Raw genomic sequence first — 12,254 nt, 5'->3', positions numbered from 1 at the left:
GAGAGAGAGTTTGTAGAAGGGGTCTGATAATAGAGTATCCATGTAAGTGTTAGGTATTCGACTGTTATTTCAACAAGACTGTAAGGATCAATTAGAGGCCTATAGATACTTTGCTTTAGAGCCATACTGGTAGGCTGCACTGTTCTCTACAGAACTCTCTCCACCACAAACCCTCTAACTATGTTCTTCACCTTCCCCAGGACAAGACAAGTGCTCTCAGCCTGAGCAATGTGGCTGGAGTCTTCTATATTCTGGTTGGAGGGCTGGGGCTGGCCATGATGGTGGCTCTGATTGAGTTCTGTTACAAGTCGCGTGCAGAAACCAAACGGCTCAAACTAGCAAAGAATGCTGAGAAATTGAAGCCAGTTCCTCCGACCAACCCCCAGAACTTTGCCACGTACAGAGAAGGATACAACGTGTATGGGACAGAGAGCGTTAAGATCTAAGGGTAATGACGACGCTGCTCTCTTCCTGATTCTGTCTCTGTGACATCTGAATCATTTTGTTTCTTCTGGTGGTGTCGTTGGTGTTGAATGATTCATTTGTTTGTTTGTGTTTTTGTCAAGCTGTTGGTGTGATTTCGTTAACACTTTATCACTCTTGACTTGGACATTCCCACAACAGACAACCCAAACTTACATTTACAATTCCCGAACACTGTTACAGATTTGACATTGCTATATACCGTGTATGACTACAGGTAAATCATTTTGCTGGCCGCCTAAGTGTTTTTTCGGGTCAAATATGAATACTAATGCTAATATTTCTTTACACTGTCAAGATGGGGGCCTCTAAATTATTTATAAATTCAGCCTCCCCAACTGGCCGGCCTTGCCCCCCTTCCACACCCCCTTCCACACCCCCTTTTTTTATCCAGAAAAAAAACTGAAATCAGCATTATCAGCATATCTCGTAAACACTCACACTTTATTGAGCTTAATGTTTCAGTTTGCTCAGTAGAATGTCCTAGCGGCATCTGCTAATCGTTAATAGCTAAGCTAATGTCCCAAGTAATACTGGCACACATCATGACTCAACCGTTCCAACCTAATGATACATCTCATCTCATCCACCATTTAACAGACCTATCACCCATGTGTCACTGTGTGAGAATTTGAAATTGCATTTCATTGATTCCTCACGTCCTCTCGCCTCAAAACTAATCGAATGCGAAGGTCAGAGGGGAGGGACCACTGACTTCTCATCCAATTGGTTTTGAGAAGGAGGCAAGGAGAGAGGACTCAAGTAAATGCAATTTATATTATCCCTGTACTTCCTTCCTGTAAAACAGGTATCATACACATCAGCTAGACCAGGTACGGTACCCCTTACCAACGACTGTGACTCCTGACCCCATGATGAAACAACATAAACACGTCTGGATGGGGGTTTCCTGAACTGCAGCTAAATCCTCTCCTGGCGGAAAATGGCGACGATAATCTGCAATGAAGACATGACAGGACTGGTGGCGTGAAGAACTTAAATCGGTTTACTCCAGTGCCTTATGTATGAAACACTCAGAGACTCACAGAATTACTTAGAACAATGCAACTAATCACAACTCACAAACACACAAAACAACTAAACAACTAAACAGACAAGTAAACAAAAAGACAGGATTGATTCATGTACATTTATTTGAGATGCTGTAACAAACTAAGAAGACACAAAGAGAGAGAGATACCTAAAGCCATCACTTGCACCCCAAGCACATTTCCAAGTGCCCGTACAGAAAATGAATACGATACTACAGATGATAAATTGTTTTTTTCTGCTAAGGGAATTTGATCAGATTATCCTAATTATTCTTGCAGGCCAGATTTTTACTGGTTAAATGTGTTTTAAAATATGTTTATTGTAGGCACTGTACAGTAAGTCACTTATTATTAGAAGATAGCTTGTTATATTGCTGTGACCTAGGAATTGTTTTGAACGATGAATCAATTGGTTAAATATGTTGGAGCAAAAATGATATTGTATTGTTGTTGTCCACGACTCTGAGCACAGGGACTGGTAGTGCATCTGAAATGGCCCCCTATTCCCTATGTAGTGCACTACTTCTGACTAGAGCCTCTGGTCAAAAGTAGTGCACCATATAAGTAATAGGATGTCATTCTGGACGTACACACAGGGACTCTTGAAAGAGATGAATGTGAGATGCAGCATTTGGATGTACACTTCTTAAAACAGACCATCTCACAATCCCAATATACTGCCAACAGGGTTAATTAACGAATGCAGAGGACTGTCTGAGCACGTTTCATAGATGAGTACCTCTCCCAGTGTGTTTTATGGTGTGTAGAATATGAAGAGAAAACTCACTCACATGGTGTCGCTCCAAAATAGGCTGTTTGTAAACTGGATCTTCATGTAACCTAAAAATCATTCAAGTCTTCTGTACAAAGCAACTAAAACCAAACCAGATGGGACATTCAATAGTAGATGAACTGCAATTTAAACAGTAATGGCTTTTTACCTGTAGTTATTATGGATGGTATTTATTAACGAATAAGCTGTGGTTTGATGATTTGCTTTCAATTTTAATTTCATTATTAGTGTTTGGTGAATTTACTCAGTTAATGATATACATGATTAATATAAATAATTACAATGAGACCATGGATTACTACAAGGCACTTAAGCTTACTACATTTCCCTTTTCCGTTCAGAAGACTGTGACTTCATTAGGATTTAGGAAGACATTTAATCACCTAAAACCGTGGAAAGATAGTTTAACATACAACAAAAAAATAATACTAAAAAAAATCTTTAAAAGGGAAGAAATATGAAATAAACATTTCTAAAGAAAGACACGTGTACATTTATTTAAATTAGATTTATTTATTAAGGATACACAAGAAAATGATGGGTTTCCTAATGTTTCTAAGAAATTGCATGTAAAATACGTGATGACTTATTACAAGCTCCTCTAACTTACATCCGATTCCACAGTAGAGACACAACCATGGTTATTCTTTAGTGAGACATTTTATTTTATTTTGTAAGTTCACTTCACACAGAGAGAATTGCCAAGCAGCTTAGTGACTACTACAAGAAGAGTCCGAATCTGCATGTGTGTATATCATTAATGATCGTCATTAGTGAGGAGCTGCAAAAGAGAATTTTCATACATTTTTGTAAATAAACTTGTATAGAAAGAAAAACATGTTTCTGTGATTTTAATTGTATGAATGTATGTTTACCTGCACACACACACACACACACACACACACACACACACACACACACACACACACACACACACACACACACACACACACACACACACACACACACACACACACACACACACACACACACACACACACACACACACGCACGCACGCACACACACACACAGCAATGCCTTCAGTCATCACTCCAAGAATGTGTAAGCTATGCATCTATCGTTTCATCTGAAAGGAAATTGCCTGTTTTGCAACATACTGTACAAAGCCACAAAGCCACATGTGAATTACAGTACCAGTCAAAAGTTCACCCCTACTCATTCAAGGGTTTTTCTTTATTTGTACTATTTTCCACATTGTAGAATAATAGAGAAGACATCAAAACTATGAAATAACACATGTGGAATAATGTAGCAATCAAATCAAAATATATTTTCTATTTTAGATTCTTCATAGTAGCCACCCGTTACCTTGATGACAGCTTTGCACACTCTTGACATTTTTTCCACAGGAATGGAAGACCCAGAGTTACCTCTGCTGTATAGGATCAGTTCATTAAAGTTACCAGCCTCAGAAATTGCAGCCCAAATAAATGCATCACAGAGTTCAAGTAACAGACATCAACTGTTCAGAGGAGACTGTGTGAATCAGGTCTTCATGGTCAAATTGCTGCAAAGAAACCACCACTAAAGGTCACCAATAAGAAGAGACTTGCTTGGGCCAAGAAACACAAACAATGGACATTAGACCTGTTGAAATCTGTCCTTTGGTCTGATGAGTCCAAACGTGAGATTTCTGTATCCAACCCCCGTGTCTTTGTGAGACGCAGAGAAGGTGAACATATGATCTCCGCATGTGTGGTTCAAGGCACACTTAACCAGCATGGCTACCACAGCATTCTGCATCGATACCCCATCCTATCTGGTTTGGGCTTAGTGGGAATATAATTTGTTTTTCACAAGGACTCTCTCCCTGAACAGGCAGTTAACCCACTGTTCCCAGGCCGTCATTGAAAATAAGAGTATTGTCTTAACTGACTTGCCTGGTTAAATAAAGGTAAAATAAAAAATATATATATAAAAAAAATGACCCAATAGACCTCCGGGCTGTGTAAGGGCTATTTGAACAAAAAGGAGAGTGATGGAGTGCTGCATCACATGACCTGGCCACCATAATCCCCCAACCTCAACCCAACGGACATGGTTTGGGATGAGTTGGACCGCAGAGTGAAGGAATAGTAGCCAACAAGTGCTCGAAAGAATTTTGGAAAATCATTCCAGGTGAAGCTGGTTGAGAGAATGCCAAGAGTGTGCAAAGCTGTCATCAAGGCAAAGGGTGGCTTTGAAGAATATAAAATATATGTTGATTTCTTTAACACCGTTTTGCCTATTCCATATGTGTTTTTTTCATAGTTGTGATGTCTTCACTACTATTCGTCAATGTAGAAAATAGTAAAAATAAAGAAAAACCCTTTAATGAGTAGGTGTGTCCAGATGTTTGACTGGTTCTGTATTTAACTCAGTTCCAGTAGCTTTAAAGCCTGATGAAAAACAGGATGAGAAAAAGTTGTTTTATTTAACGGCTGGCTATTGAGCAGTTAGATAGTGTAAGGGTCAGGCCTGGATCAATATTTCTACAGAACCATCTGCTGCCTCTGACCATCTCCCATTTAAATTGATTGAGAGTCTCATTGACATCTTCATTGGCCATCTGAACACTATTTTCTCTCCCTCTCTCTCTCTCTCTCTCTCTCTCTCTCTCTCTCTCTCTCTCTCTCTCTCTCTCTCTCTCTCTCTCTCTCTCCAAACTCTCTCTCCAAACTCTCTCTCTCCTCTCTCTCTCTCTCTCTCTCTCTCTCTCTCTCTCTCTCTCTCTCTCCAAACTCTCTCTCCAAACTCTCTCTCTCTCTCTCTCTCTCTCTCTCTCTCTCTCTCTCTCTCTCTCTCTCTCTCTCTCTCTCTCTCTCTCTCTCGCTCTCTCCCTCTCTCTCTCTCTCTCTCTCTCTCTCCAAACTCTCTCTCCAAACTCTCTCTCCAAACTCTCTCTCTCTCTCTCTCTCTCTCTCTCTCTCTCTCTCTCTCTCTCTCTCTCTCTCTCTCTCTCTCTCTCTCTCTCTCTCTCTCTCTCTCTCTCTCTCTCCCTCCTTCTCTCTCTCTCTCTCTCTCTCTAATCAATCTCATTATAACCTCCCTCTCTCCCTCTCTCCAACCTCTCTCTCCCTCTCTCCCTCTCTCTCTCTGTCTTCATGAGAAGATCTCTTTGTGACAATAATCAATCATTTGTCATTATAACCCGAGGAAACCATTTCAAACCCAGAGCACATGAACCTACAATGGTAAGACAGTGATCAAACACGGTAGCCTGGTTTCTGGTAAGACAGTGATCAAACATGGTAGCCTGGTTTCTGGCAAGACAGTGATCAAACATGGTAGCCTGGTTTCTGGCAAGACAGTGATCAAACATGGCAGCCTGGTTTCTGGCAAGACAGTGATCAAACATGGTAGACTGGTTTCTGGGATGAGCAGAAAGTAATATTTTTCCAGAGCAGAGAGAAATGATGTTAGAATGCATGTGGATTGATGAGTACAGCTGTTAAGTACAAAACTCACCATCAACATGACTACTGGTATCATGATGTATATATAGGCCTACTGGTATCATGATGTATATATAGGGCCTACTGGTATCATGATGTATATATAGGCCTACTGGTATCATGATGTATCTATAGGGCCTACTGGTATCATGATGTATATATAGGGCCTACTGGTATCATGATGTATCTATAGGGCCTACTGGTATCATGATGTATCTATAGGGCCTACTGGTATCATGATGTATCTATAGGGCCTACTGGTATCATGATGTATATATAGGGCCTACTGGTATCATGATGTATCTATAGGGCCTACTGGTATCATGATGTATCTATAGGGCCTACTGGTATCATGATGTATCTATAGGGCCTACTGGTATCATGATGTATCTATAGGGCCTACTGGTATCATGATGTATATATAGGCCTACTGGTATCATGATGTATATATAGGGCCTACTGGTATCATGATGTATCTATAGGGCCTACTGGTATCATGATGTATCTATAGGGCCTACTGGTATCATGATGTATATATAGGCCTACTGGTATCATGATGTATATATAGGTCCTACTGGTATCATGATGTATATATAGGGCCTACTGGTATCATGATGTATATATATGCCTACTGGTATCATGATGTATATATAGGCCTACTGGTATCATGATGTATATATAGGTCCTACTGGTATCATGATGTATATATAGGGCCTACTGGTATCATGATGTATATATAGGCCTACTGGTATCATGATGTATATATAGGTCCTACTGGTATCATGATGTATATATAGGGCCTACTGGTATCATGATGTATATATAGGCCTACTGGTATCATGATGTATATATAGGCCTACTGGTATCATGATGTATATATAGGCCTACTGGTATCATGATGTATATATAGGCCTACTGGTATCATGATGTATATATAGGGCCTACTGGTATCATGATGTATATATAGGGCCTACTGGTATCATGATGGCCTACTGGTATCATGATGTAGGCCTACTGGTATCATGATGTATATATAGGGCCTACTGGTATCATGATGTATATATAGGCCTACTGGTATCATGATGTATATATAGGGCCTACTGGTATCATGATGTATATATAGGGCCTACTGGTATCATGATGTATATATAGGCCTACTGGTATCATGATGTATATATAGGCCTACTGGTATCATGATGTATATATAGGCCTACTGGTATCATGATGTATATATAGGCCTACTGGTATCATGATGTATATATAGGCCTACTGGTATCATGATGTATATATAGGCCTACTGGTATCATGATGTATATATAGGCCTACTGGTATCATGATGTATATATAGGCCTACTGGTATCATGATGTATATATAGGCCTACTGGTATCATGATGTATATATAGGGCCTACTGGTATCATGATGTATATATAGGCCTACTGGTATCATGATGTATATATAGGGCCTACTGGTATCATGATGTATATATAGGGCCTACTGGTATCATGATGTATATATAGGCCTACTGGTATCATGATGTATATATAGGCCTACTGGTATCATGATGTATATATAGGGCCTACTGGTATCATGATGTATATATAGGCCTACTGGTATCATGATGTATATATAGGCCTACTGGTATCATGATGTATATATAGGTATCATGATGTATATATAGGCCTACTGGTATCATGATGTATATATAGGCCTACTGGTATCATGATGTATATATAGGGCCTACTGGTATCATGATGTATATATAGGCCTACTGGTATCATGATGTATATATAGGGCCTACTGGTATCATGATGTATATATAGGGCCTACTGGTATCATGATGTATATATAGGCCTACTGGTATCATGATGTATATATAGGCCTACTGGTATCATGATGCCTACTGGTATCATGATGTATATATAGGCCTATCATGATGTATATATGGTATCATGATGTATATATAGGGCCTACTGGTATCATGATGTATATATATAGGCCTACTGGTATCATGATGTATATATAGGGACTACTGGTATCATGATGTATATATAGGGCCTACTGGTATCATGATGTATATATAGGCCTACTGGTATCATGATGTATATATAGGGCCTACTGGTATCATGATGTATATATAGGCCTACTGGTATCATGATGTATATATAGGCCTACTGGTATCATGATGTATATATAGGGCCTACTGGTATCATGATGTATATATAGGCCTACTGGTATCATGATGTATATATAGGGCCTACTGGTATCATGATGTATATATATCATGGGCCTACTGGTATCATGATGTATATATAGGCCTACTGGTATCATGATGTATATATAGGGCCTACTGGTATCATGATGTATATATAGGCCTACTGGTATCATGATGTATATATAGGCCTACTGGTATCATGATGTATATATAGGCCTACTGGTATCATGATGTATATATAGGCCTACTGGTATCATGATGTATATATAGGCCTACTGGTATCATGATGTATATATAGGGCCTACTGGTATCATGATGTATATATATGGCCTACTGGTATCATGATGTATATATAGGGCCTACTGGTATCATGATGTATATATAGGCCTACTGATGTATATATAGGGCCTACTGGTATCATGATGTATATATAGGCATGATGTATATATAGGGCCTACTGGTATCATGATGTATATATAGGCCTACTGGTATCATGATGTATATATAGGCCTACTGGTATCATGATGTATATATAGGCCTACTGGTATCATGATGTATATATAGGGCCTACTGGTATCATGATGTATATATAGGCCTACTGGTATCATGATGTATATATAGGCCTACTGGTATCATGATGTATATATAGGGCCTACTGGTATCATGATGTATATATAGGCCTACTGGTATCATGATGTATATATAGGGCCTACTGGTATCATGATGTATATATAGGCCTACTGGTATCATGATGTATATATAGGGCCTACTGGTATCATGATGTATATATAGGGCCTACTGGTATCATGATGTATATATAGGCCTACTGGTATCATGATGTATATATAGGCCTACTGGTATCATGATGTATATATAGGCCTACTGGTATCATGATGTATATATAGGGCCTACTGGTATCATGATGTATATATATAGGCCTACTGGTATCATGATGTATATATAGGGACTACTGGTATCATGATGTATATATAGGGCCTACTGGTATCATGATGTATATATAGGGCCTACTGGTATCATGATGTATATATAGGCCTACTGGTATCATGATGTATATATAGGGACTACTGGTATCATGATGTATATATAGGGCCTACTGGTATCATGATGTATATATAGGTCTGTGTATAGTATAATAATACATACATACATATAATAATAGTACACTGTAACACACAGATTACTGCTGATATACACATCTCACACATTAGTGAAACGCAAGACGTTCCTCCAACAATGCATGCACACACACACACACACACACACACACACACACACACACACACACACACACACACACACACACACACACACACACACACACACACACACACACACACACACACACACACACACACACACACACACACACACTAGGCTGTCCAGAGTAACACACCCAGCCAAGGAAATGGTATTGTACGCTCCACAAACTCCTTTTGTCCAAGCATCAAATGATTTTTTTGGGGGGGTGGGGGAGTCCATTCTTTTCTTTTTTGGCTGGACTCTTTTTAATCAGAAAAGCAACAAGACAGCATGGGGAGAGTGATGCTGACAGACAGGAACACTACAGACAGGAACACTACAGACAGGAACACTACAGACAGGAACACTACAGACAGCATGGGGAGAGTGATGCTGACAGACAGGAACACTACAGACAGGAACACTACAGACAGACAGGAACACTACAGACAGGAACACTACAGACAGCATGGGGAGAGTGATGCTGACAGACAGGAAAACTACAGACTGGAACACTACAGACAGCATGGGGAGAGTGATGCTGACAGACAGGAACACTACAGACAGGAACACTACAGACAGGAACACTACAGACAGGAACACTACAGACTGGAACACTACAGACAGCATGGGGAGAGTGATGCTGACAGACAGGAACACTACAGACAGGAACACTACAGACAGGAACACTACAGACAGGAACACTACAGACAGGAACACTACAGACTGGAACACTACAGACAGCATGGGGAGAGTGATGCTGACAGACAGGAAAACTACAGACTGGAACACTACAGACAGGAACACTACAGACTGGAACACTTCAGACAGCATGGGGAGAGTGATGCTGACAGACAGGAAAACTACAGACTGGAACACTACAGACAGGAACACTACAGACAGGAACACTACAGACAGGAACACTACAGACAGACAGGAACACTACAGACAGGAACACAACAGACAGGAACACTACAGACAGGAACACTACAGACAGGAACACTACAGACAGGAACACTACAGACAGGAACACTACAGACAGGAACACTACAGACAGGAACACTACAGACAGGAACACTACAGACAGAACACTACAGGAACACTACAGACAGGAACACTACAGACAGGAACACTACAGACAGGAACACTACAGAATGGAGCTGCATGCTCATCAGACTATTATTCTGAATGAATTCAGCTATCAGAGAACAAATAAACTGGCTTGTCCTCCAGATTCTAGTTGATTGAAACAGTCATGAAAGACAGAGAGCTTTTGGGACGAGCCCCTTCCTCTCAAACCGTGACAGAAGATAACGTTAGGACAGAGGTACACTAAAAACACAAATCTACTGATCACTAATCATAGGAACTAATGAATTACATTTCCCACTGTGGGTTTGAAGATGAACTATACACTGCTCTAACAAGTATGTGATGTGAATGATAAGGATGATCACTCCTCAATATCTCTCTGAAGATGTACAGAGCCTTCAGAAAGTATTCCGACTTTTCCCACATTTTGTTGTGTTAGAAAGTGGAATTAAAATGTAATGAATTGTCATTTTCTTTGTCAACGATCTACACAAAATACTCAGTAATGTCAAATGTAAAAGAATGTATGAAAAATAAACACTAATATATCTTGATTAGATAAGTATTCAACCAACTGAGTCAATCCCTATTAGAATTACCTTTGGCAGCAATTACAGCTGTGAGGCATTCTGGGTAAGTCGCTAAGGGCTTTCCACACCTGGATTGTACAATATTTACTCATTATTATTTTCAAAATACTTAAAGTTCCATCAAATTAGTTGTTAATCATTGTAGACAACCATTTTCAGGTCTTGCCATGGATTTTTAAGTAGATTTAAGTCAAAACTGTAATAGGCCGGTTATTGTCCTGCAGAAAGGTGAATTCATTTCCCAGTATCTGGTGGAAAGCAGACTGAACCAAGTTCTCCTCTAGCATGTTGGCTGTGCTTAGCTCCATTCGATTCTTTTTTAATCCTGAAAATCTCCCCAGTCCTTAAGGATTACAAACATACCCATAACATGATGCAGCCACCACTATGCTTGAAAATATGGGGGGATACTCAGTAATGTGTTATATTGGATTTGCCTCAAACATAACACTTTTAGGCCAAAAATTGAATTGCTTTGCTCATTGTTGCAGTAAGTTATTAATTAATCAATTAGGCACATTTGGGAATTCTTGATACAACATTTTTAACAGAAATGCAATGGTTATTTGGATCAGTCTAAAATGTTGCACATACACTGCTGCCATCCAGTGGACAAAATCTAAATTGCACCTTGGCTGGAATAATACATTATTACGATGACGGTACAAAAAAAAGACAAAATAACAGTTGTTTTTTTCTTTGTATTATCTTTTGCCAGATGTATCGTGTTATATTCTACTCCTTGAACATTTCCACAAAATTCAAAGCGTTTTCTTTCAAAGAATATGCATATCCTTGCTTCAGGGCCTGAGCTACAGGCAGTTAGAATTGGGTATGTTATTTTAGGAGAAAAGGGGTGGAGTCTCAAGAGTTTTAAGCACATTTTTAAACCTGAACAGTATTTAGGCTTGTCATAGCAAAGGGGTTGAATACTTATTGACTCATAATATTTCAGCTTTTCATTTGTAATTAATTAGTAAAAATGTTGAAAAACAGACAAATAGACTCGGTAGGTGACTATACGGTAGTTGAGTGTCCCATTTTGACGTAGCTACGCAGCTCTGAGACCCCCATACACAGGGGACTCACAGCCCAACCGCACACCTTCCCATAGTTAACACCCTACGTGGCTCCACGTACTGTGCGCATCCCCTATTCATTTGAATGTGGTGACGGTTTGAGAAATTGCTTGATCCGTTCGTGGAGAATTCCAAATTCTAGAATTCTATTATTCTTGAAGACTGCTGTGCATAGGCGTACACATTCTGAACTCTGATAGAGTGTGTGTGTGTGTGTGTGTGTGTGTGTGTGTGT

The 12,254-nt window shown here is 39.6% G+C and overlaps 1 protein-coding gene across 3 annotated transcripts in view; it reads left to right on the top strand.

Annotated features, from left to right (window-relative positions):
- LOC123993692 (glutamate receptor 3-like) overlaps positions 1–3,164 on the top strand; it is a 313,553-nt gene extending 310,389 nt beyond the window's left edge. For 2 of the 3 annotated variants that reach the window (XM_046296096.1, XM_046296095.1), the window contains exons 15-16: positions 201–448; positions 1,292–3,164. In XM_046296096.1, coding sequence (XP_046152052.1) covers positions 201–446 — 246 coding nt within the window. In that variant the 3' untranslated portion in view covers positions 447–448; positions 1,292–3,164. Of the gene's footprint in view, positions 1–200; positions 449–1,291 lie in introns of those variants that run through there. The other variant, XR_006831497.1, reaches the window with a different exon arrangement.
- Positions 3,165–12,254: the final 9,090 nt, after the last annotated feature.

This window comes from Oncorhynchus gorbuscha, linkage group LG13 (genome assembly GCF_021184085.1).
Source record: "Oncorhynchus gorbuscha isolate QuinsamMale2020 ecotype Even-year linkage group LG13, OgorEven_v1.0, whole genome shotgun sequence".
Lineage (NCBI taxonomy): Eukaryota > Metazoa > Chordata > Actinopteri > Salmoniformes > Salmonidae > Oncorhynchus > Oncorhynchus gorbuscha.
This window is presented reverse-complemented; position numbering and strand designations above follow the sequence as displayed.